Raw genomic sequence first — 27,580 nt, 5'->3', positions numbered from 1 at the left:
AGGTGGGCTCTCTTCTCCCCCTAACAAATGAAAATGGCATGTTTTCACGAAGACACTTCATGGGAATGAAGAAATGTAGGTAGATCAGATGTATGTGTGTCTGTATCAGGAGTAAGGCATGATTTAGTACTGAACTTTTTAAAACTGTTTCACTAACAATACGCTCTTCTGTTTTTGGAATATCATTTGTTAAGTTGAAATAAACGTTGCTTTCGAAACTCCTTGACTTTTCATTTGAACCCAGACTCTTGTGATGATCAAAATTTAAAAACGAAGTAATGTGAGCAAATGTGAAGAAATGAGATGAAATACCCTATTCCAAATGTGAAAGGTGTGTTCCATTTCTGCACCTAACAAACTGAACCAACCAGACTTACATGAGCAGAATAACAAATTTCCTCAGTATTCATGTGAAACCCAGGAGTGAAATTTACTTCGAACACATACACATCACTGGCAAACTCTTACCATCACTACTCTCTGTGAGAGGTGGAATGTCCACCAGAGTGCATTAATGTTGTTCGCCTTTAGCATTGTTACTAATGGTAGGGTATAGAAAGAGCATGAACAGTGTGAAATGTTGAGTGATTTTTGTGATAGGCACAGAAATGTGGCTTACTTGCATGTGCATTATCAGCATCTGACAAGAGTTGAAAAGCATCCTATTGTGAATCTCAATACGGTCGGCTTGTTAGATCATGCAATATGCAGATTTGTGGGAATTTGGGAGTGTCACTGGCCTGATGGACTGAATGTGAACATGAGGGCAGGAATACTCACCTTAAATTTCCAGGCGACCACAATCGGCCATATTGTCAATCGCTAATATTTGAGGCTCGCCATATTGTGCAACAAGCACATTTTAGTTCCATCACATCTTTTTGCCTGGGATCTGAGAACAAGTACTGGACACAATGCAACATTCTATGCCCTCTTTCACCACAGCAATTGTGGGTAAGCTTGCCTCAGGAGAGGCTACAACAGCTTTAACACCCTCCCTAACGGAATTGGTGCATGCATTCCAGACCAGAGTGGGTGCAACGGCATACTGATAAGTGAGCTCATACTACTAAGTGCTTTGTAAATTAGACTCTACATTGTGAAAACTGAAATGATGTCCCACACTCTCTCAATCCTTGAAGTTTCCTACCCTCAGCACTTTTTGTAATTAAACATTAATTTGTTCTGTCTCTCTACCTTTTTAAGAGAATGAATATGAAACTGCATTCCCTCTTAAGAAAATTAAAATAAAAAGCAAGCCTAATACTTGGGTAACACAGGGGATATGGAAATCTGGAGAGCGACTTAGAAAGCTAAGTAAATCAGCCAGGCTAAATCCAGCTCTGAAACAGTATGTCACCTGTTACAGAAAATTGTACAGGAAAGTCATTAATGCAGCAAAAAAGTTACATAATGACTCACACATCAATAGATGCAAGGGTAACAAGAAAATGAAATCGGTTTGGAATGTGATAAATACAACTGTAGGCAGAAGTAAAGAGACAGCAGCTTTGTTATTAAAAGTGAAGACAAAACTATAAGTGATCCTTTACATATTGCCAATATATTCAACCTTCATTATGCAAGTATTGTTCAAAGCCTCATAAAAACCCAAAGTCAAACAAAAATTAAACATAACTTCTCCACAAATCCTAAAACTATGTTCTTATACCCTGTAAGTGTACAAGAAGTACAGAATGCAATCAAAAACTAAAAAATAAATTGTCTTGTGGCACTGATGGCATTCCAGATAAAGTACTTAAACACAGTATAAATATTGCTCGTTGCCTTGTAGACATAATTAATGCCTCTTTCAGCACTTGCACTTTCCCTAAAGAACTAAAGCTGTTAATAATAAAACCATTATATAAAAATGGTGATCCTCATGGTGTAAAAAATTTCAGACCCATATCCCTGATATCCTGCTTCTCAAAAGTTATTGAGAGAATAACGCATGAAAGACTCTCCGCTTTCCTTAACACAAGTAGAATATTAGCCAGTGAGCAAAATGGCTTCAGAAAAAATAGGACAACTGAAACAGCTGTATATAATTTCCTAAAACTTCTCCTGATCTTTATAGATCATAACGAAGTAAACTGTGGGGTGTTTTTTGATTTATCAAAGGCATTTGATGTTATTGATAATGAATTATTGCTTGAGAAACTATATTGCTATCGTGTATGTGGTACTGTTCACAGCTGGTTTCAATCATACCTGTCAGACAGATACCAGAAAGTAGAACTAGTTCACGAAGGAACCTCTTACTTTTCAGAATATAAGAAAGTAAGTAATGGAGTGCCACAAGGTTCTGTGCTGGGACCCCTCTTGTTCTTGATTTTCATAAATGACCTACCAAACTGTTTAACACTAGCTAATGCTGTATCGTATGCAGACAATACAAGTCTTTTTATTAAAGCTCAAAATGAGGCTGACTTGCAACAAAAAGTAGAAGTAACAAAAGAAGAAGCAGGAAAATGGTTTAGAGATAACTGTTTATTTGTAAATGAGAAAAAAACAGTACGGATGAATTTCAGTCGTTTATCGAATCAAGTAAAGCCCAATATAGTCTTGAAACTTGGTGAACAGAAGATTTTACAAACTTCAAACACAAAATTTTTAGGTATCTGGTTAGGCGAGAATCTAAAGTGGGATAAACATATTGAAATGCACAATAAAAAGCTAAGTAAATGCTGCTATATACTCAGAATGCTGAAAAACTGCTGCAGTGAAAAAACAGTAATATGTGCTTATTATGCTCTTATGTGTAGTCTATTGCGGTATGGTGTCTTATTTTGGGGTAATTCAAGTCTGGCAAAGCGGTCATTCATTATTCAAAAACGAGCATTAAGAATAATGAAAGGGGCTGCACCAAGAGAGCCCTGCAGGGAAATTTTCAAAGAATTTCAAATAATGTCGCTTCCATCTTTATATATCTACAAAAGTATCTGATTTTTCAGATCTCACACCCAATTTTCTTCTTTAAATAGTGAGTGCCATGACTACCCAACAACACACAGGAATGATTTCCACAGAGAAACACACAAAACAGCCCAATATCACAAAAGTGCAATACATCACCCCAAAATCCTTTTTAGTGCTCTTCCCTTAAGCATCAAAAAGATAGAAAATTTTTACATTTTTAAAAATGAGCTTAAAAAAATGTTGTTAAGAGAATGTTTTTACAGCATTACGGAGTACACGGATTTTCAGAACATAGTGACAGCGGTCAATGATAATTCATATTTGAACAAATGTATGAAAATATCTGTCTGTACACACTATAATTAATTAATTAATTAATTACTGTTTGTTCTGTTATTCTCTACTAGTGGTCAATGATAAGTCATATCTGAAAAACAAATGTATGAAATAGTATGCACTATAAATAATTAATTATTGTTTATTTTGTTATTATCTAGTAAACGCTGCATGAGATATATATATTTATATATGTTTTACCACAGAAGGCCTATGTAATTAATTTACTGTATGATTACAAACTCATATAATGTAACATGAAAACTCCTATATGATTATATATGATAAAATGGATGCTGACACACACACACACACACACACACACACACACACACACACACCTCAGTGATTATATATTCAATGGTACTGAATCACATGTATTTTATTTAACATGTACATATACAAATGAAAATATTGTAATGTAGCAGCTTGTTATTTAAAAAATACAGTCCATCAGCAACATATAATTCAGTTTTGTCACTTTTATTTGCTTACAGCATTGAATATGGAGGAATGTACGATCCAGGTGAAGAAATGAACCCTCTCATCTGATACCCATTAAGCATATTTTTCAGTAAATGGAGACAACAAATAGCTCTGCAGGTATTTGCAACTCTCAGAACCAAGAACAACTTCAGGTAAAAGATGAGAAAGGACAGGGGTGTAGCAAAGGCAGCTGAGGAAGGTAAAAAGGACCAGTTACCAGCTTTGATTGAAAGTGTGAACTCTTGCTATATTGTATCACATCTGTACTCATCTCTTGTTTCAATTAAAGTATACACTTTTTTCTTTGCCTACAAATACACTGAAACACTGCCTGCTCCCTAATGAGTATATGAAAAGCCATGTTTACTGAAGGATAAGTTGTACCTCAACATTTATTATTTATTTATTTGTTTCTTTGTCTTTTCTCAAATGCCAGATGAAAGGATCAGCATTTCTAAACACTGATTGTTATTTTATTAATATCACAGTTAAATGACTAGATTATTACAGTATCTAAAATAATACATCTCAATAAAATCTTAGCCATACCTTTACAGACTCTTATTTATACAGACTCTGCAAATCAAGCACCTCAACAATACACATCACATATCACAGTTCATATCTGTAAATAGGAAGCTTTGTAACTTTGAGATGTCTTGAATGCACAAAACATTACAGTAGTTACATTTACAAGCAAAAAACACTGTCAGATGGTGAAAAAGGAAGTAATTAAAACATCTTATTCTAAACATTAAGTATCACACACACACACACAATTCTTAAAGAGAAAGCTGTCCTCAGTTTTAACATGCTTTGTAATGAATATTATCTCCACAACACAAACTAAAAGAAAAGCAAAAATGTATTTAGCTGCCATTACTCAAGAATCAGTCAATTTCACCAGTAATATCATCGGACCATTAAATAATGAAAATAAATAGCATTATAAATATAATGAAGCACTTCATTATGGCACATTTACAGCTAAATTCCCACAGACAAAAGAAACCATGGTAGAAATATTGAAGTAATGATCAAGAATTCATTATCAGTTTATGCAATTATTGCTGAACTCAAAACTTCTAATTCAATATTATTCACTTAATGGCATACTGTGTGAACTCTTGCCAGCTACACTATTAAACATACATTCTTGTATGTGGAGGTTATGTGACTGACAGAAGGTAACTTGGTTTTCACAAACAGGCTCACTGCACAGAATGCTGGTTTTGCAATTATAAATGATGAAGTTATTTTGCATTAAGAAGAATACAAAACCTGAATATAACTGGAGACAGTTTGCTATTATATTACATATGAAAATACCATAAATCTAGCAAGAAACAAGTCTATTAAAATAAATACTACAAAATTAAAGCTATTGCAATGTGAATAAGAATTTTTAGGTCATATGATTTCTTGTTTCTTTAGTTTTCCAAATTAAATGTTCGACCCTAGAGCTAAAATGAATGTTGCTAAAATAATTTAACAACACAATAATACTGCATTTCAGTTACACACATAACAATATTCATTAATTGCAACAAAATCATCACAGCAAACTTTTTCTAGTGATCTAAGAAGGTATTTCTACATTATTTTATTCCAGTTACACATCATATTTTCTTTATTAATCAGGTAATTAATTTTGGTTGGGAATAATGTTCATACTTGAGTACATATAGTTTGACAGTCATATTGAGTCTCGTGTGTAAAACTGCTATGGTCACATTAAGCCAAATAAACGTCATCATACATGTATATAAAGTACTGTGACCTTCGGGGTTGCCTTTTTTTCTTAAATTTAGATGTCTTAAACTGTTATTTTAATGCTTATTTTTTCATATACTGGTCCGGCATAGTGTCAGAAATCAAGCACTTTGTGTCTGGGCGCACGCACGCTGACTCTCTGAAGGAGCATATTAAACTAGAAAAATAAGTGGAAGTGAAACTGACAGAAGCAACATCTGATTTGTTCTACAAAGGACAGAAGCATAAAAGCACGACTCAAACTTCACTGAATGCCAAATCAAGTCGTAATCAAGGCTGGTGCAGGTTCCTTTTGATGAACAAGGTGAAACTGTGCTTCAGGAAAAAGAGCTATTTGTATTAGCTAGTTGTCACTTATTGGTCTGGCAGATAGTGAACACGCAAACACAGGGAATAGTGGCATGATGCTTTGAGAAGTGAGCACCATTTACAGTTTATGAAGACACTGTGTTCATGCCATGAAATTCTGAGGGAAAACTAAATGCAGGGCAACAATGTGATAGTTCTGTATTAAGACTAAAAAAATAATAATAAAAATAAGAAAAATTTTATACAACAAACAAAGGAAAATCCAGGATGGAATGTAATTATATTCAAGTATAATTCATAATATTGATACAAACCTTTTTAAGAAGTATTTTGAGGGAGATATACAAATGGCTGTTGTCATTTGCATCAATGCATTCGCAGAAGAGCATGATGAAAATGAGAAAAGTATTTAATTTGTTGAGATCACACAATAAGTTCAATTAGATAGACCAAAAACATCACAGATAGATATTGGATTGTTTCTTCAGAGAATCAGCATGTTTATTATAACTGCGCATTGTGGTACTTAAATTTTACACATGTCCACTCAATATGATTAGCAAACTGTGTGTATTCAGGTCTGAGGAATGTGATTATGAACCCAAATTAACTGCCTTAGGTTTAAAAAACAATATATGTTCTGTGATAGGAATATAAGGATATAAACATAAAAATATAAAATTTTAAAAATCTATAAAAGATAAAAAAATCTTTGTACATAAATAGTAATCTGTTCAATAACATAACAGTTTTTACACAATTGTATAATTGCCGTACTTAAAACTACAAAGTAAAATACCAATAACATTTGTGGCTGTTGACAAACACTTCAATAGCCCTCAGAAATGAGGACAAGTATAATGTGCAGCAGTAAAACAGCTTTATGGCTTGAAATTTATGAGAACTGACTAGATACTATGATGCACAAATGTAAAGCAGTACCAAGTGAAGATCGATAATTTTAAATCTTAATGTAATTCTCTATCAAATACAAAAATTCCTAAACCTTCGCCTACACGGCAAATATTTGTGAGCTTATCTGCAATATCTTTAATAGAATCCACTTGTTCTTGTAAAAATTCTGTCTCCAAGAAGTCACAAAGATTAGCATCATCACGAGCTGTGGCAATTTTGTGGAGATCCAAGAGACTCTAAAAATAAATGAAGAAAATGTTTCATGAAATAGTTAATGAAATGCACAGAGAAAAATAGTTAGCTAAATTAAATAGCTTTAGCTCTGTGCCTGAATTAATTGCCCTTATTTCTAGTGTTATATCTGTCACTGCACTTTATAATGGGACTATACCTATTTAATCTTGGGGTATTTTAGTTGGCAATACAGACACAAATTAACCGTACATCATGATACATCCTCTGTGATTACTACCTTTCAAAGTTTTGGCAATGCATGTTTTTTCAATGTGAGACTACTGATTAATATTCATGTCTGGAAGCCCATAATTTTTGCCATGAAATTTACTATCCTTTATATTAAAATGTTTCAAATCTCATTACTGAACTCAAGAAAATGTATTTATATCTCTATGAATTTATTGGTGTGAATCATACTCTGATGTGTCAATATAAATGTACCTTTGGTTTATGTTTACACTTCTGTGAACAGTAGTAGATAGTTGGTGTTGTGCTGTCGAAGAGGGTAGTTGAAATGTAACATGTCTCCATTGTACCTCAGTCAGATATACTGTCAATGTATCAAGAAATGTGGAAAAGTTATTTTGTGATTACTTAAAAGTGAATACAGATGGAAATTAATTTACCTGATGTTTCCTCTTGAAGAAGTAACAGTAATACCTGTTTACAATTTTTTGAGAGCATAGCTAATCAGCATTATTGGGGACAGTTTAAAGAAGAAAATTAGCACATTATTATTAAACACTTACAAGATGCATGTAACTTCTCAGCAACATCATATCATCATCAAATTATAGAAGAACAACAACAGCAGCAGCAGCAGCGTTGAACAAAAGGATGAGTACTGTTATAATTGTAAACATTACATAACTAGGAGTGTTAACAAAAATTGAACTACGTTCCGTCTGCTGCAACTAACTTTAATAATTCTATGAAAGGCAAACTTTCTCTGACAGAGCTGTATATGAACTTCAGTTTGTCAGTTATGTAACAATATTTGGTTAATAAGTAGAACAGGGTCCCATTAGATCTATGGACTCAGTCCAGGATCCTCTGTTATAGACAATGTGTTTTCAGGAACAAATCGTAGTGTGTGCATATAAAATTCTGCAGAAAAAGACAGTGAAATTATTGTATCAAAATTTCAAATGTGTTTATAGTAGAATCTTCAAGAGTTAATAAATGAATGAAGGCCATTTAAAAGGCCAGAACTTTTTTTAATTGGTGTAGTCCTGCAACACTGAAGATGAGTACAAGGTTTACATTTACACCTTTTGGTTTCATTTTATACTGTCTAATTGTATCAATAATCATGAAAATAACAGGAGAAATGACACAGGAAGTGGGGGTGGGAGGTTGGGGCTGTCACACATTAATCAACTTGATGTCAGTGAAAAATTAGACGAGAAAACTTAGACAATTCAAAAATAGACAAGAAACTGGAACGGGAGGAAATATTCAGAATTGATTTCAGCTAAAATGGAAGAGATGCAATGACAGTAAACTGTAGCAAATCCTTAAAGTATATTTACAGATTTAGTGGATAAAAGAAACTCATCAAAAGCAGAGTTGAACTAACAGCAAAACTATATACAGACAATGTTTGCAGGGAAGTTAACAGCTGTTATGTCATGATTTCAAGCTACTATGGTACTAAGACTATTTCTATAACAAGTTATTGTAAAGTTTAGTTTTAAGACTGTTTTGAGAAATAAAGTTGGATTGTCGGAAAATAAATTTGTTGTCAGTGTTGCTAGTAATATGATGTGGTACAAATTTTTTTAAAAATTTTAATAGTAGAAAGAGAAGAAAGTCTAGATAATGTTACAAGCAATGTGTGATCAAAATACTGAAATGTGATGTGATAAGCTATGACTAACCAAAGAATTAATGATAAAAATTCAAGCAAATGAAAATTAAGAATGTGAAATAGAAACATTGTAACAGTAGTACCCTCAGGAGATCACAGGAACTTTGTTTAACATGAAATGGGTTAACCCAGGACCCCAATGCTCTCTCAGTTTTACTTCAATGGTTTCAGTGTCTGTATTGCATGCTTTTCTCTGATTCATCTGTTTATCTTTTACAAAATATCTTGTACTGTCATTCTGTCATCTTCTATGTTGCATAATAGTTCTATAGTACATGAATCAATGTTATATGCTATATGTAGATCTCACAGTGGCAATACAAATTTTATTAAAGCACAAACATTAACAAACTGAAAAAAAGCCATGTATGAATGTTGTTGTTGTTGTTGTTGTTGTTGTTGTCTTCAGTCCAGACACTGGTTTGATGCAGCTCTCCATGCTACTCAATCCTGTGCAAGCTGCTTCATCTCCTAGTACCTACTGCAACCTACATCCTTCTGAATCTGTTTAGTGTATTCATCTCTTGGCCTCCCTCTACGATTTTTACCCTCTACACTGCCCTCCAACACTAATTTGGGGATCCCTTGATGCCTCAGAATATGCCCTACCAACCGATCCCTTCTTCTAGTCAAATTGTGCCACAAATTTTTCTTCCCTCCAATTCTATTCAATACCTCCTCATCAGTTATGTGATCTACCCATCTAATCTTCAGCATTCTTCTGTAGCACCACATTTCAAAAGCTTCTATTCTCTTCTTGTTTAAACTATTTATCATCCACGTTTCACTTTCATACATGGCTACGCTTCGTACAAATTCTTTCAGAAACGACTTCCTGACACTTAAATCTACACTCCTGGAAATTGAAATAAGAACACCATGAATTCATTGTCCCAGGAAGGGGAAACTTTATTGACACATTCCTGGGGTCAGATACATCACATGATCACACTGACAGAACCACAGGCACATAGACACAGGCAACAGAGCATGCACAATGTCGGCACTAGTACAGTGTATATCCACCTTTCGCAGCAATGCAGGCTGCTATTCTCCCATGGAGACAATCGTAGAGATGCTGGATGTAGTCCTGTGGAACGGCTTGCCATGCCATTTCCACCTGGCGCCTCAGTTGGACCAGCGTTCGTGCTGGACGTGCAGACCGTGTGAGACGACGCTTCATCCAGTCCCAAACATGCTCAATGGGGGACAGATCCGGAGATCTTGCTGGCCAGGGTAGTTGACTTAGACCTTCTAGAGCACGTTGGGTGGCACGGGATACATGCGGACGTGCATTGTCCTGTTGGAACAGCAAGTTCCCTTGCCGGTCTAGGAATGGTAGAACGATGGGTTCGATGACGGTTTGGATGTACCGTGCACTATTCAGTGTCCCCTCGACGATCACCAGTGGTGTACGGCCAGTGTAGGAGATGGCTCCCCACACCATGATGCCGGGTGTTGGCCCTGTGTGCCTCGGTCGTATGCAGTCCTGATTGTGGCGCTCACCTACACGGCGCCAAACACGCATACGACCATCATTGGCACCAAGGCAGAAGCGACTCTCATCGCTGAAGACGACACGTCTCCATTCGTCCCTCCATTCACGCCTGTCGCGACACCACTGGAGGCGGGCTGCATGATGTTGGGGCGTGAGCGGAAGACGGCCTAACGGTGTGCGGGACCGTAGCCCAGCGTCATGGAGACGGTTGCGAATGGTCCTCGCCGATACCCCAGGAGCAACAGTGTCCCTAATTTGCTGGGAAGTGGCAGTGCGGTCACCTACGGCACTGCGTAGGATCCTACGGTCTTGGCGTGCATCCGTGCGTCGCTGCGGTCCGGTCCCAGGTCGACGGGCACGTGCACCTTCCGCCGACCACTGGCGACAACATCGATGTACTGTGGAGACCTCACGCCCCACATGTTGAGCAATTCGGCGGTACGTCCACCCGGCCTCCCGCATGCCCACTATACGCCCTCGCTCAAAGTCCGTCAACTGCACATACGGTTCACGTCCACGCTGTCGCGGCATGCTACCAGTGTTAAAGACTGCGATGGAGCTCCGTATGCCACGGCAAACTGGCTGACACTGACGGCGGCGGTGCACAAATGCTGCGCAGCTAGCGCCATTCGACGGCCAACACCGCGGTTCCTGGTGTGTCCGCTGTGCCGTGCGTGTGATCATTGCTTGTACAGCCCTCTCGCAGTGTCCGGAGCAAGTATGGTGGGTCTGACACACCGGTGTCAATGTGTTCTTTTTTCCATTTCCAGGAGTGTATATTTGATGTTAACAAATTTCTCTTCTTCAGAAATGCTTTCCTTGCCATTACCAGTCTGCATTTTATTTTCTCTCTACTCTAACCATCATCAGTTATTTTGCTCCCCAAATAGCAAAAATTATTTCCTACTTTAAGCGTCTCATTTCCTAATCTAATTCCCGCAGCATCACCCGATTTAATTCGACTACATTCCATTATCCTTGTCTTGCTTTTGTCAATGCTCATCTTATATCCCCCTTTCAAGACACTGTCCATTCCGTTCAGCTGCTCTTCCAGGTCCTTTGTTGTTTCCGACAGAATTACAATGCCATCGACGAACCTCAAAGTTTTTATTTCTTCTTCGTGGCTTTTAATTCCTACTCCGAATTTTTCTTTTGTTTCCTTTACTGCTTGCTCAATATACAGATTGAATAACATCGGCGATAGGCTACAACCTTGTCTCACTCCCTTCCCAACCACTGCTGCCCTTTCATGCCCCTCTACTCTTATAGCTGTCATCTGGTTTCTGTACAAATTGTAAATAGCCTTTTGCTCCCTGTATTTTACCCCTGCCACCTTCAGAATTTGAAAGAGAGTATTCCAGTCAACATTGTCAAAAGCTTTATCTGAGTCTACAAATGCTAGAAACATATGTTTGCCTTTCCTTAATCTATTTTCTAAAATAAGTCGTAGGATCAGTATTGCCTCACGTGTTCCAACATTTCTACGGAATCCAAACTGAACTTCCTGGAGGTCGGCTTCTACCAGTTTTTCCATTCTTCTGTAAAGAATTCATGTTAGTATTTTGCAGCTGTGACTTATTAAACTGATTGTTCGGTAATTTTCACATCTTTCAACACCTGCTTTCTTTGGGATTGGAATTATTATATTCTTCTTGAAGTCTGAAGGTATTTCACCTGTTACATATATCTTGCTCACCAGATGGTAGAGATTTGTCAGGACTGGCTCTCCCAAGGCCGTCAGTAGTTCCAATGGAATGTTGTCTACTTTTGGAGCCTTGTTTCGACTCGGGTCTTTCAGTGCTCTATCAAACTCTTCACGCAGTATCTTATCTCCCATTTCATATTCATCTACATCCTCTTGCATTTCCATAATATTGTCCTCAAGTACATCACCCTTGTATAGACCTTCTGTATGCTCCTTCCACCTTCCTGCTTTCCCTTCTTTGCTTAGAACTGGGTATCCATCTGAGCTCTTGATATTCAGGCAAGCGGTTCTCTTATCTCCAAAGGTTTCTTTAATTTTTCTGTAGGCAGTATCTATCTTACCCTTAGTGATATGCACCTCTAGATGCTTACATTTGTCCTCTAACCATCCCTGCTTAATCATTTTGCACTTCCTGCCGATCTCATTTTTGAAATGTTTGCATTCCTTTTTGCCTGCATCATTTACTGCATTTTTATATTTTCTCCTTTCTTCATTTAAATTCAATATCTTTTCTGGTACCCATGGATTTCTATTAGCCCTCATCTTTTTACCTATTTGATACTCTGCTAACTTCACTACTTCATCCCTCAAAGCTACCCATTCTTCTTCTGCTGTATTTCTCTCTCCCATTCTTGTCAATCATTCCCTAATGCTCTCCCTAAAGCTCTCTACACAACCTCTGGTTCTTTCAGTTTATCCAGGTCCCATCTCCTCAAATTCCCACCTTCTTGCAGTTTCTTCAATTTTAATCTACAGTTCATAACCAGAAGATTGTGGTCAGAGTCCACATCTGCCCCTGGAAATGTCTTACAATTTAAAACCTGGTTCCTAAATTTCTGTCTTACCATTGGATAATCTATCTGAGACCTTCCAGTATCTCCAGGCTTCTTCCATGTATACAACCTTCTTTTATGATTCTTGAACCAAATGTTAGCTATGATTAAGTTATGCTCTATGCAAAATTCTAACAGGCGGCTTCCTCTTTCATTCCTTACTCCCATTCCATATTCACCGACTACATTTCCTTCTCTTCCTTTTCCTACTATCGAATTCCAGTCACCCATGACTATTAAATTTTCATCCCCCTTCACTATCTGAATAATTTCTTTTATAACATCATAAATTGCAGCGATCTCTTCGTCATCTGCGGAGCTAGTTGGCATATAAACTTGTACTACTGTGGTAGGTGTGCGCCATAATAATGCGTTCACTATGCTGTTTATAGTAGCTTATCGCATTCCAATTTTCCTATTCATTATTACACCTACTCCTGCATTACCCCAATTTGATTTTGTAATTATAACCCTGTATTCACCTGACAAAAGGCTTGTTCCTCCTGCCACCGAACTTCACTAATTCCCACTATATCTAACTTTAACCTATCAATTTCCCTTTTTAAATTTTCTAACCTACCTGCCTGATTAAGGGATCTGACATTCCACGCTCAGATCCATAGAACACCAGTTTTCTTTCTCATCATAACAATGTCCTTCTGAGTAGTCCCCACCCGGAGATCCGAATGGGGGACTATTTTATCTCCGGAACATTTTACCCAAGAGGACACAATCATCATTTAACCATACAGCAAAGCTGCATGCCCTCGGGAAAAATTACAGCTGTAGTTTCCCCTTGCTTTCAGCCGTTCGCAGTACCAGCACAGCAAGGTCGTTTTGGTTAGTGTTACAAGGCCAGATCAGTCAATCATCCAGACTGTTGCCCCTGCAACTACTGAAAAGGCTGCTACCCTCTTCAGGAATCGCACGTTTGTCTGGCCTCTCAACAGATACCCCTCCATTGTGGTACCTACGGTACAGATATCTGTATCGCTGAGGCACGCAAGCCTCCCCACCAACGGCAAAGTCATTGTTCAAACTTATGCCAGAGAATGGAATCTGAATTTTTCATAGAAAAATGTGTTGTGTGGAAGAATCTATATGCTTTATCGAACTACTATACACTCGCAACTTCATTTGAAGATTGTAAAACTTTTCACTATACTGTAAACTATAATCAAAATACTTATGATTCATTAGTAAAATTAAATATGGGAGTCAGACTGAAAATACACTTAAATGTCAGTGTGAAAACAGTTAGCAACTATTCTTTGCACAGAAAAATAATGTGAAACAAAACATAAGGTTAACTTCTGCAATCTGTCGGTTGTCTAGTTATGCTTGATGTTGGGAGAAACAACTTATCAGAAGTATTTTCAGATCCAAGAGAGCTTCACATGATGTATGTGAACTGGAAGGCAATGTAGTTCTTGAGTAATAAAAACATGTGTGGTGCTATCATCAGCAAAATAAGTAAATTATATGTAGAGCATTATTCAGTTAGGGCTTTACAAAGATGACAATTAGGGCACTATGGAGGTATTTGATATTATTTTGATTCAAATAGTCTATGTGATACTATATGATTATTATTATCATCATTAATAATACTACTACTACTACTACTACTACTACTACAGAGAATACTGAAATGTTTTCGATATATAATGTGATGATGCTAGGATTATTGATGATGCTAGGCAAAGATTATGTTAAGGGTATGCTGATGCTCTGTTATGTAATTTATATTATTCTTGTTCATGATAGTACACTGCATTTAATTATGAGACACATCATGGTGAAATTAGTGTTGCCTGTTGGAGTAAAACCTCCATTTATGTTTAAGTTTACAAGTTTTTTAAGTAGTGGTTGTTGGACCGACATATCTGTGGTATGTAAATCTGGATTTGTATCAATACGGAACTGACATAGGAATGATAGGAATGATTTGAATGAAGCAAGTAAAATGAAAACATCTAGCTGCCTATAAACAACTGACAACAAAATATAAATCTGGTGAACTGTTTGACTTAGTACTTGCACCACTGTGAGTAAGTGAGAGAAACTGTTTTTGCCTGAGATATCAACTTAAAAGAATCTTTATAATAGAAGGAAACATTCCACGTAGGAAAAATATACCTAAAAACAAAGATGATGTGACTTACCAAATGAAAGTGCTGGCAGGTTGACAGACACACAAACGAACACAAACATACACACAAAATTCAAGCTTTCGCAACAAACTGTTGCCTCATCAGGAAAGAGGGAAGGAGAGGGAAAGACGAAAGGATGTGGGTTTTAAGGGAGAGGGTAAGGAGTCATTCCAGTCCCAGGAGCGGAAAGACTTACCTTAGGGGGAAAAAGGGACGGGTATACACTCGCGCGCGCACGCACGCACGCACACACACACACACACACACACACACACACACACACACACACACACACACACACACACACACACACACACACACACATCCATCCACACATATACAGACACAAGCAGACATATTTTCAGCTTGTGTCTGTATATGTGTGGATGGATATGTGTGTGTGTGCGAGTGTATACCTGTCCCTTTTTCCCCCTAAGGTAAGTCTTTCCGCTCCCGGGACTGGAATGACTCCTTACCCTCTCCCTTAAAACCCACATCCTTTCGTCTTTCCCTCTCCTTCCCTCTTTCCTGATGAGGCAACAGTTTGTTGCGAAAGCTTGAATTTTGTGTGTATGTTTGTGTTCGTTTGTGTGTCTGTCGACCTGCCAGCACTTTCATTTGGTAAGTCACATCATCTTTGTTTTTAGGTATAAAAGAATCTTTAGTTTAAAATAAAACACTTTCCAGTTCCATACTATGTGTTCACTTGATGTAGGTTAGACACGAACTAGTTACTTAAAATTTGAGACTTAACGTGAGTAAGCATCTTAGTGAGAATCATTGCTATTCTTGAGAAACATAAATAATATTTTTTCTTCCTGTCTGAATAAAGCTCCCTGTACTATTTATCAGAGTACTTGGATATCTATGTGAGACGATTATACAAAAGTATGTAGAGGAATGTTTGAAACAATGTCACATTTGTTACTGTTTCTTCAAAAGACTCAGTTGCCTATAGTTAAGTTGGTTATGTGGTAGGAAGCACGCTTGCCAATACCTTATATTTTTTGTTACTGTTTTTTCAAAGATCTCCTGACGCAGTTGTTAGCAGTCAGGTTGGTGAAAGTAGTGAAATACAACATTGGTAAGAGAGAGTTTTGCTTATGTGTAATACTGATCTTTTTTATATTTTTTATGATATATATTCTTGATCTGAGAGATTAAGTCATTGTGTGGCTGAACCACTGTAGATTGTAATACCATGTGTCTAATATTTAGGATGGCTTGTCACCCATTTGTTTGATTACTTTTATGTAGCATGTCCTCTTCTGATAAAACCACACAGTATTGTACTTAAGTCTGGGGGTGGGGGGAGAATTTGTTTGTAATCAGCACCTTTATTACTTATCATATGATAAATGTCTTTAGGGAATGAAAAATCCATTTGCTGTGTCTTTAAATTGCATTTGTGTTACTTGCTTTTGTGTAAACTAGGTGTTTAATCTTAGTGCTTTCTGGAATTCATATCTTACTTTGTGCCTTATCTCCTTTGTGATCAAACTTTCACATTTGTTTTGTCACACCTGCTACAAAATGGATCTTAGGATGTACATATTTTCAGGGACCTATATTTGACTGTACTGAGATAATGCCCTTGAAACCAGTCTAGAGTTAATACCAGAAGCTGATTGGTGTACAGGAAAGAGAGACATTTGTAAAATTTCTATATTTTACATGTTACCATTTTAGACATGAATATTAATGGTGATTTTCTTTATAGGAAATAAAGGAACTGAACTTTAAATCTCCTTTGTATGCAAATTAAGATGTCTCAAAGAAACAGAGAAATTTATGAGATCACACAATTTCATGCAGTTTTGAGAATTGTAGTTGATACAGCCACAAATCAATCATATATCACAATACATAATCTATTCGTATTATGTTTCTTAGCCCTGGTACTGCATATTTTTTTGATGTGAGACTACTGATTAATAGTCATTTCCTGGTGCTTCAGTAGTCATTCCTGATGATTTAACTACTGTGCCAATTCTGTAAAAAGTATAAAATAATGGGAGACTGTTACATTGTTATGATTTTAAAGAATAGTGACCAGCTATAGAACTTAACATATGCATCGAGATTCAACTCTGTTCAGTAAAGATGCAACAATATTAAATTTTTGGTACTGCGTTGCATCTCTAGGTAGTCCATTCTCTTCCCATGCTCCGTCATTAACATCACATAACTTCTGAATTGCTAGTCTGACACAAAAACGCTGTGACTGAAGTTGTCTTTTTTCTATGTGGATAAATCCAGTTATTATATGACAAATATGTAACATACCATAGCTCCGTCCTTCTCCCCTCCCCCCTCCCCTTTCAAAGAAATTGTGTGAGCTTCCTTGAGTTACCGGCATTTTAGGAGAATGCTTTTGAGTCTGAACGGAACAATGAATGTGACATTGCCTGAATTCTATGTATGGCTGAAGAAAACAAAATCAACTACAGAGTTTCAAATGAGAAGTAATATGCTGAATAGAGTTCTCAGAACTAAGAACTTTTATCTCATTAGTTGTTTACTATATAAGAACTTTTATCTCAGTAGTTGTTTAGTATATGCCATATCATGCCAACCCGAAACAGGTAAGAGTGAATTATTGTTATCAGATATCATTACATGCATATATAGAGATGAGCCATAACATCATGACCACCTACTTAATAGTGTACTGGTCCAGCTTTGGAATCCAATACAACAGCAACTGTGTGTGGCATGGATTCAACAAGGCCTTGGTAAATTTCAGGATGTATGTGGCACCACATATCAAGAAAAGGGGCATGCAATTCTCATAAATTCTGGGCTGGTGGTTCGTGGAACTGGCACCTGATAGTGTCCCAGATGAGTTCCACTGAATTCAGTTCAGATCAAATCATTGGCTATTACATCAACACGGGTCACTATCATGTGCCTAAATCACTAATCACTTGAGGATGATTAGGGCCTTGTGATATGCACAGTTGTCAAAATCAAATGGATGAGCACTATGGGACTTAACATCCGAGGTCATCAGTCCCCTAGACTTAAAACTACTTAAACCTACCTAACCTAAGGACATCATCACACACATCCATGCCCAAGGCAGGATTCAAACCTGTGACCGTTGCAGCAGCACAGTTCTGGACTGAAGTGCCTAGAACTGCTCGGCCACAGTGGCCGGCACTGGACAATTGTCATGATGGAAGATTTCATCACCATTGGGGAAGACATCTAGCATGAAGTGACGCAGGCAGTCTACAATGATGTTAAAACAGTCCACAGCAATCATGGTGACTTTGATTACTATCACAGATACCATGGAAGACCAAGTGATGCCGTCCATTGCAGAAGACTGTCCTCACACCCTGTGTCTGTGCTATAGCACATGTTTTGAGCGGGTTGTTGCCTGGATGATGGCATACCTGGACACAACCATCAACCTGGTGTAGCCCTGAGACCACTGCAAACATAACTGATAATGTCAGCTCAGTATGGGAACACAAAGAGGTCTTTCTGCCGTGAAACCCCATGTTCAAAAATGTGTGCTGAACAGTGTTCTCTAAAACACTTGTGCCTGCACCAGCAATGTTTTCTCTCAATAGAACTTCCACAGATCACCACCTATCCTCATTTACACAAATGGGCAAGCCACCAACCTTTACATTCTGTGATCAGATGTGAATGTCCAACACCCTGATGCCTAATTGTGATTTCTCTCTTTTTTAACCACTTTCCACAGACTCATGACAGTAGCACGTTAACAGCAAGCCAGCTGAATCATTTCTGATATGCTTGTTTCCAGACACTGCACCACAAAAATCTGGCATTTGTTGAAGTTGCTTATGTCAGTGGATTTCCCCATTTATGGCCTATATCAGCCACAGAATGGTTCCTCACCCATCTGTGCTCTGCTTTTACACTTTCCTTACATGCCTGCAATGCCACTAGGTGGCATCAGTCTCATGGTGGGCTATGGCTGTGGTGTCTTAGCTCATCAGTGTACTCTTCATGTGCCCCTCCTTGTGTTTAACAGGACATGATTTGACAATGTAGAAGCTGAGAGATTTGATTGCCTGTCTGTGTGGCGTGAAAGTTCACAGTACCTGTGGTGCTTCAGTATCTATATATTGCAAGACTGGATACCAATAGAGATGTGGCATATTTATTGATGGAAAGAACTTAATTTTATCTAGTGAAGTAATTGGAGATTCTGAATGAGAACTAATTTGGATGAAGGAAAATGTTGAAGATGAGCCAAACATGGCAATCTGATGCTTTTAGAGACGAGCTGTCTCAACAACTGTGATGACAGAATGCTTCAGAGAAAACATGAAAAATATTAGACTTACATTTTCTGAACATGCTATGAGAATAGTGAAAGATTTTGACTTTGCCAGCTACTGACTGGGAGACTCCTCCAATTACAGCAAGGATTTCTATGAGGTTACTTTAAAAGGTCTGTTGTGAATACTTTGTTTAGCAATTTGTTAGATAATCAGGTCACCCGGGCTGCATGTTAGAACTCCTGATAACTAACAGAGCCATCTATTGATTCAGTACATTTAAAGAAGGGAATCAACAAACATAAGACTGTTAAGAGCATCAATGACTACACGTGTGAAAAATAACGTTAAGAAAATAGGAAAAAATTTCTGCTTAGAAAATGTGAAAGGAAATATATTGCATATACCTAAACAGTTAACCTCAAACATCCATCTCTGGCAACAAAGATGGATGGATAAAATTCAAGAATAATGTACAATGTGCAATAAATATGTGTAACATTGTGAGAGACGGGAAAGGACCACTAAGTTCAATGCCTGTTTTAAAAATCTACTGTAAAGGCAATGAAAAGGAAGGAGGGACAGAGTGAAGGGTGACTAGTGTTTAACATACTGTCAACATTGTGGCACAAACTCGGGTTGTTTCAGAGCTGGCAAGGAAATCAGCTGTGTCCTTTCAAATGAACAATCCTGGAGTAATTTAGTAAAATCATAGAAAAACCAAATCTGAATGACCAGATGCACATCTGAACCATTGTCTTTCAGAACGCAAATTCAAGTGCTAACCACTGTGCCACCTCACTTGGTAAAGGGCAAAGAGAGCTTCATCAAAAATGTCAATTAACTTAAAACCTTGTTGATAAGCAGTTGAATGAAGTCAAAAGAATACAACATCGATGAGCAAAGCATCCAATAAATTCAAAAGTATTTTGTCTACCTATTTCATGAGAAACTGTGAGAAAGTTTGGTACTGTGCAAAATCGGTAGATGGATCAAAATCAATTTTGCATTTGCTTGCTGATCATACTGGCACTGAAACGAAAGCTGTCATGAAGAAGATTGAAACGCATCCAGTCTTTCAAAAGTGTTTCACAGTGGTAGATCACAGCATGGCCACTCCTTTCAAGCATCATACAAATGGTGAAATGACAGATATTGAGATTAGTTATTGCAGAACAGAGAATGACTAAAATCATTAAAAGGAAGAAAGGCAACTGGACCTGATGGGGCAGCTATACACTTCATAATCATTTACATAAAAGAAACTAATTCATTCTATTAGCTAGTTTATCATAAGATGCAAAAATGTGTTCCAAGCAACTAGAAAAACATGTATGTCATTCTCATTTTGAAGAAGTGAGAGACAGACCTATATGCAGATTTGTAGAACTATGGAACACACTTTATGCTCATGTAATATGACCTTTCTGGAGATTAAATTTCCTCTCTAAAAATTAGGAGAGATGCTTATGAACTTCAATTGTCTCAGTTCATCCACAAATCATTGGACAAGAGTGCCAAAATTCATTTTATGTTCCCCGACTTCTGAAAACAGTTGACAACTTCAAATTGTTACCTAGTGAACCATGGTGACAAGAAGAGCAAGATTTTTACAAGGTGAGTACAAGGTTACAACACAAATTAAATAAATGTACTGCAGGAGTAGGACTAATAACAATTAGGAAATCTGAATGCATGTGAACTACTATGAATAGCCATTATCACCTCTGGGCTGTTTCAGTATCATGCCAAAGTGAGTGCCGGCTACAAAAAAGGCTTGAAGGCTAGAATTTCAGGTTTTGAAGTGATTAGCAACTTTAGAACAGAAATATACAAATGTGGTGGAAAATATATAAATGTTAGCTTGAACAATGTATAGATGGACAGCCCGCATTGGAATATCAACAATTACAAAAATGGCACACTGCTACTCACTGTAAGGAAGACATGTTGAGATGCAGAAAGGCAAAACAAAAGTACTGTTGCACGCTGAACTTCCAGCCAAAGCATTCTGCAGAAACACACGGGAGGAGGAGGAGGGATGGCAAGATATAGGTGAAGGGTGAGAAGAGTGCCATCTGGCAGAGCACGCAGCGACTAGAAAGCAGTACGACATGGCTGCAAGCAGCATTGCGAGGCTATGGGAGAGGGGTGAGCAGAGGAGGAGAGGGGAAGAGAGGGGAAAGGTCTGGTGGGTGTATCGGCAGAGAGTAGGGCACAGCAAAGGTGAGGTGGTGTGAACTGGGAGGAGATGACAGGACAGAGGGGGCAGAAACTGTTAGGTGCAACATGGTGCACAGACACTAGGTTATCATAGGTTGAGGCTGGGATAATTTCAGGAGAACCTTACAGTTCAAAAAAGCTGTTGGTTCAGGGGAGGATCCAGTTGACACGGGTTGTGGAAGCAGCCATCAAAATCATGAATGTTGCGTTCAGTTGCCTGCTGTGCCACAGGATGGTCACCTTATTCTTAGTTACATTTTGGTGGTGGCCATTCATCCTGGTGGAAAGTTGGTTGGTAGTCACATCAATATAAAAAGCTGCGCAATGATTGCAGCAGATTTGGTTTATGACACGGCTGCTTTCATGTGTGGCCCAGCCTCTGGCTGGGTAGAATAAGCCTGTGACAATAATGACATAGGAAGTGCTGGGTGTGTTGATCAACATGCAAGGAATGTGGCTCACTGGGCTAAGGAGGACCAGGTGAAGTGGATGAGAGAGATTTTGCAAGTAGTGAAGGACTGAGGATAGGGTGTCTTAGAAGTGAGTCCAGATCATGAAGATGATATGAATGAACATAAACCAGATCATGGCTTTAGGTTTTGGCTTGCCGTTGGTGGGGAGGCTTGCGTGCCTCAGCGATACAGATAGCTGTACCGTAGGTGCAACCACAACGGAGGGGTATCTGTTGAGAGGCCAGACAAACGTGTGGTTCCTGAAGAGGGGCAGCAGCCTTTTCAGTAGTTGCAAGGGCAACAGTCTGGATGATTGACTGATTTGGCCTTGTAACACTAACCAAAATGGCCTTGCTGTGCCGGTACTGCGAATGGCTGAAAGCAAGGGGAAACTACAGCCGTAATTTTTCCCCGAGGGCATGCAACTTTACTGTATGGTTAAATGATGATGGCGTCCTCTTGGGTAAAATAGTCTCCCATTCGGATCTCCGGGCGGGGACTACTCAAGAGGACGTCGTTATCAGGAGAAAGAAAACTGGCGTTCTACAGATTGAAGCGTGGAATATCAGATCCCTTAATCGGGCAGGTAGGTTAGAAAATTTAAAATGGGAAATGGATAGGTTAAAGTTAGATATAGTGGGAATTAGTGAAGTTCGGTGGCAGGAGGAACAAGACTTCTGGTCAGGTGACTACAGGGTTATAAACACAAAGTCAAATAGGGGTAATGCAGGAGTAGGTTTAATAATGAATAGGAAAATAGGAATGGGGGTAAGTTACTACAAACAGCATAGTGAAAGCATTATTGTGGCCAAGATAGATACGAAGCCCACACCTACTACAGTAGTACAAGTTTATATGCCAACTAGCTCTGCAGATGACGAAGAAATTGAAGAAATGTTTGATGAAATAAAAGAAATTATTCAGATAGTGAAGGGAGACGAAAATTTAATAGTCATGGGTGAATGGAATTCGGTAGTAGGAAAAGGGAGAGAAGGAAATGTAGTAGGTTAATATGGATTGGGGCTAAGAAATGAAAGAGGAAGCCGCCTGGTAGAATTTTGCACAGAGCACAACTTAATCATAGCTAACACTTGGTTCAAGAATCATAAAAGAAAGCTGTATACATGGAAGAAGCCTGGAGATACTGACAGGTTTCAGGTAGATTATCTAATGGTAAGACAGAGATTTAGGAACCAGGTTTTAAATTGTAAGACATTTCCAGGGTCAGATGTGGACTCTGACCACAATCTATTGGTTATGACCTGTAGATTAAAACTGAAGAAACTGCAAAAAGGTGGGAATCGAAGGAGATGGGACATGGATAAACTGAAAGAACCAGAGATTGTACAGAGTTTCAGGGAAAGCATAAGGGAAAAATTGACAGGAATGGGGAAAAGAAATACAGTAGAAGAACAATGGGTAGCTTTGAGGGATGACAGTAGTGAAGGCAGCAGAGGATCAAGTAGGTAAAAAGACGAGGGCTAGTAGAAATCCTTGGGTAACAGAAGATATATTGAATTTAATTGATGAAAGGAAAAAATATAAAAATGCAGTAAATGAAGCAGGCAAAAAGGAATACAAACGTCTCAAAAACAAGACTGACAGGAAGTGCAAAATGGCTAAGGAGGGATGGCTAGAGGACAAATTTAAGGATGTAGGGGCTTATCTCATGAGGGGTATGATAGATACCGCCTACAGGAAAATTAAAGAGACCTTTGGAGATAAGAGAACCACGTGCATGAACATCAAGAGCTCAGATGGAAACCCAGTTCTAAGCAAAGAAGGGAAAGCAGAAACGTGGAAGGAGCATACAGAAGGTCTATACAAGGGCGATGTACTTGAGGACAATATTATGGAAATGGAAGAGGATGTAGATGAATATGAAATGAGAGATGCGATACTGCGTGAAGAGTTTGACAGAGCACTGAAAGACCCCGAGTCGAAACAAGGCCCCCAGAGTAGACAACATTCCATTGGAACTAATGACGGCCTTGGGAGAGCCAGTCCTGACAAATCTCTACCATCTGGTGAGCAAGATATATGAAACAGGTGAAATACCCTCACACTTCAAGAAGAATATAATAATTCCAATCCCAAAGAAAGCAGGTGTTGACAGATGTCAAAATTACCAAACTATCAGTTTAATAAGGCACAGCTGCAAAATACTAAAGCGAATTCTTTACAGAAGAATGGAAAAACTAGTTGAAGCCGACCTCGGGGAAGATCAGTTTGGATTCCGTAGAATTGTTGGAACACATGAGGCAATACTGACCCTACGACTTATCTTAGAAGCTAGATTTAGGAAGGGCAAACCTACACTTCTAGCATTTGTAGACTTAGAGAAAGCTTTTGACAATGTTGACTGGAATACTCTCTTTCAAATTCTGAAGGTGGCAGAGGTAAAATACAGGAAGCGGAAGGCTATTTACAATTTGTACAGAAAACAGGTGGCAGTTATAAGAATCGAGGGGCATGAAAGGAAAGCAGTGGTTGGGAAGGGAGTGAGACAGGGTTGTAGCCTATCCCTGATGTTATTCAATCTGTATATTGAGCAAGCAGTGAAGGAAACAAAAGAAAAATTCGGAGTAGGTATTAAAATCCATGGAGAAGAAATAAAAACTTTGAGGTTCGCTGATGATATTGTAATTCTGCCAGAGACAGCAAAGGACTTGGGAGAGCAGTTGAACAGAATGTACAGTGTCTTGAAAGAAGGATATAAGAAGAACATCAATAAAAGCAAAACGAGGGTAATGGAATGTAGTAGAATTAAGTCGGGTGATGCTGGGGCAATTAGATTAGGAAATGAGACACTTAAAGTAGTAAAGGAGTTTTGCTATTTGGGGAGCAAAATAACTAATGATGGTCGAAGTAGAGAGGATATAAAATGTAGACTGGCAATGGCAAGGAAAGCATTTCTGAAGAAGAGAAATTTGTTAACATCTAGTATAGATTTAAGTGTCAGGAAGTCATTTCTGAAAGTATTTGTATGGAGAGTAGCCATGTATGGAAGTGAAACATGGACGATAAATAGTTCGGACAAGAAGAGAATAGAAGCTTTCGAAATGTGGTGCTACAGAAGAATGCTGAAGATTAAATGGGTAGATCACACAACTAATGAGGAAGTATTGAATAGGATTGGGGAGAAGAGAAGTTTGTGGCACAACTTGACAAGAAGAAGGGACCGGTTGGTAGGACATGTTCTGAGGCATCAAGGGATCACAAATTTAGCATTGGAGGGCAGCGTGGAGAGTAAAAATTGTAGAGGGAGACCAAGAGATGAATACACTAAGCAGAATCAGAAAGATGTAGGTTGCAGTAGGTATTGGGAGATGAAGAGGCTTGCACAGGATAGAGTAGCATGGAGAGCTGCATCAAACCAGTCTCAGGACTGAAGACCACAACAACAACAATAAGGTTTACTGTAGATGACCCATAAACAGGTTGACATAGAATGATGCCTTGCAGGTGCCCATGGCTGTGCTGCAGATTTTATTGTATACCTTTCCTTCAAAGGAGAGATGGCTGTGTCTTATGATAAAATTAGGAAGGTGTATGAGGAATTAGGTAGTGGGTTTGGAGTATGAAGGACATTGGGAGAGGTAGTGTTCAGTAGCACAAAAAACATGGGCATGAGGGATGTTGGTGTAGAGGGAAGTGGCCTCAACATTGATGAGTAGGGCCCGTGGGGTAAAGGGATGGGGATGGTGGAGAGTCGGTGAGGAGAGTGGTTGATATTTTCACATGGGATGCTAGATTTTGTGCAGTTAGTTGGACATGTTCGTCAATGAGGCCCAAAATTCTTTCAGTGGGAGACAGAATAACAAAATTCAATGTGGCATCCAGGCTTGTTGAATTTGTGTTTTTCTTTTTTTAATTGGGGGGAGCATATAAAAGGAAGGTGTGGGAGGTGTCCTAGCGGAGACGTTCTGGAAAGAGCATAAGGCTTTAAGCAGCAACTGAAGGGGTTATTTTCTATTTCTGGGAATGGATCACCCTATCCTTATTTCTTCACACAATTTCAACACCTTCTCTCCCATCTGCTTCACCTGATCGTCCTCAACCCAGCATGCCATGTACCTGGACATTGTATTAAACACCTCAAACACCAACAGTACTCACATATTGACACATCCATTATAAACCAAAAAAATCCCTGCCGTACAACCCAGCCACCTGGGAATGGTATACCTGGAGTGACAAGGACTCCCTTGTCCAGAAGATCTCACAAAGGCCTTCACAGAGAGACTATATCCACCAGACCTAGCCCGCAAACCAATTTCCCATCCTGTATCTCCCCCCCCCCCCCCCCAAGAACCAGGTACAGATGAGCACCCCCTTCATTACCCAACAATAGCATCCCAGACTGAAACACGTGGACTACACTCTTCATCAGGGCTACGATTATCTATCGCCAAGCTTTGATATGAGGGACATTCTAACCAAAAGCCTTCCCACCCCTCCTAAAGTGGTGTACCTCACCCACCCAACCTCCATAACACCCTAGTCCACCATAAAGTATGTCACTCCCAATCCAAACCCCTTGCACAGTGATCATATCCCTGTGGAAGACCCAGGTGGAAGATCTGCACAATCCACTCACCCTGCACTTCCAGTCCTGTCACAGACTTATGCTAACCCATAGAGGCTCGGCCACCTGTGAAAGTCGTGTCATATCAACTCTACTCAATCATTGCAAAGCTTTTTATATTGGTATGACTACCAACCAGCTATCCATCATGATGAATGGCCACCACCAAACTGTCGCTAAAAGCATGGTAGACCACCCTGTGGTACGACATGCAGCTGAATATGACATGCTAGATTTCAATGGCTGCTTCAAAAACCAGGCCGTCTAGATCCTTCCCTCAAACACCAGTTTTTCAAACTGTACAGATGGGAGTTATCTTTAGAACACATTCTCCACTCCCAAAATTAGCCTAGCCTCCACCTACGATAAACTACCGTCACCACACCCTCTACCCAACAGTTACAACCCCCCCCCCCCCCCCCCTGCCCAATCCTATCACCTCCATGTTCCATCACTCTCACTGTACACCCCTCTCTGTCACCGCACCCAACAGTCTTTTCCCATTTCTGCTCCGATCTCATCTTCTGCTACACCCATTCATCCACAGCCTCCTATCACTGTGCCTGGCAGCACTGCCCTGCCACCTTGCAGTCCCTCCTCCCTCCACCTGACAGCACTCACCCATACCCTGCTATCCTCCTCCCTTCCCTGCCCCACTTCAGATTGCTGCTTTCATTCAATGCAACAGTTGCAGTCTAGCCAGAGCAGTTGAAGACTTCAGCAGACATTTGTGTGTGTGTGTGTGTGTGTGTGTGTGTGTGTGTGTGTGTGTGTGTGTGTGTCTGTCATTTGTTTTCTGAAGAAGGCTTTGGCCAAAAGCTTGTGTGCAACAGTATTTTCACTGGGCATGTCTGCAACTCAATGTGTCATCTTTAAGGTGAGCAGCAATCTATCCTCTTATAATTGCAAATGTTAGATCAGGCATAAAAGTAAAAAGAGAGTAAAATTAATAATGTGAAATGTATTAAACTAAACTTTCAATAGCATGTGCACATTCCAGGTGTAGAAGTATGAAACT

The 27,580-nt window shown here is 38.9% G+C and overlaps 1 protein-coding gene across 1 annotated transcript in view; it reads right to left on the bottom strand.

Moving 5' to 3' along the window:
• Window positions 1–5,795: 5,795 nt before the first annotated feature.
• LOC126175427 (soma ferritin-like) overlaps window positions 5,796–27,580 on the bottom strand; it is a 59,734-nt gene continuing 37,949 nt past the window's right edge. The window contains exon 3 of the mRNA XM_049922227.1: window positions 5,796–6,977. Within this exon, the coding sequence (XP_049778184.1) occupies window positions 6,795–6,977 (183 nt within the window). The 3' untranslated portion in view covers window positions 5,796–6,794. The remainder of the gene's footprint in view (window positions 6,978–27,580) is intronic.

Source organism: Schistocerca cancellata, chromosome 3 (assembly GCF_023864275.1).
Source record: "Schistocerca cancellata isolate TAMUIC-IGC-003103 chromosome 3, iqSchCanc2.1, whole genome shotgun sequence".
NCBI lineage: Eukaryota > Metazoa > Arthropoda > Insecta > Orthoptera > Acrididae > Schistocerca > Schistocerca cancellata.
Note: the sequence above shows the minus strand (reverse complement) of the source record. Positions and strands in the feature narration are given on the sequence as shown.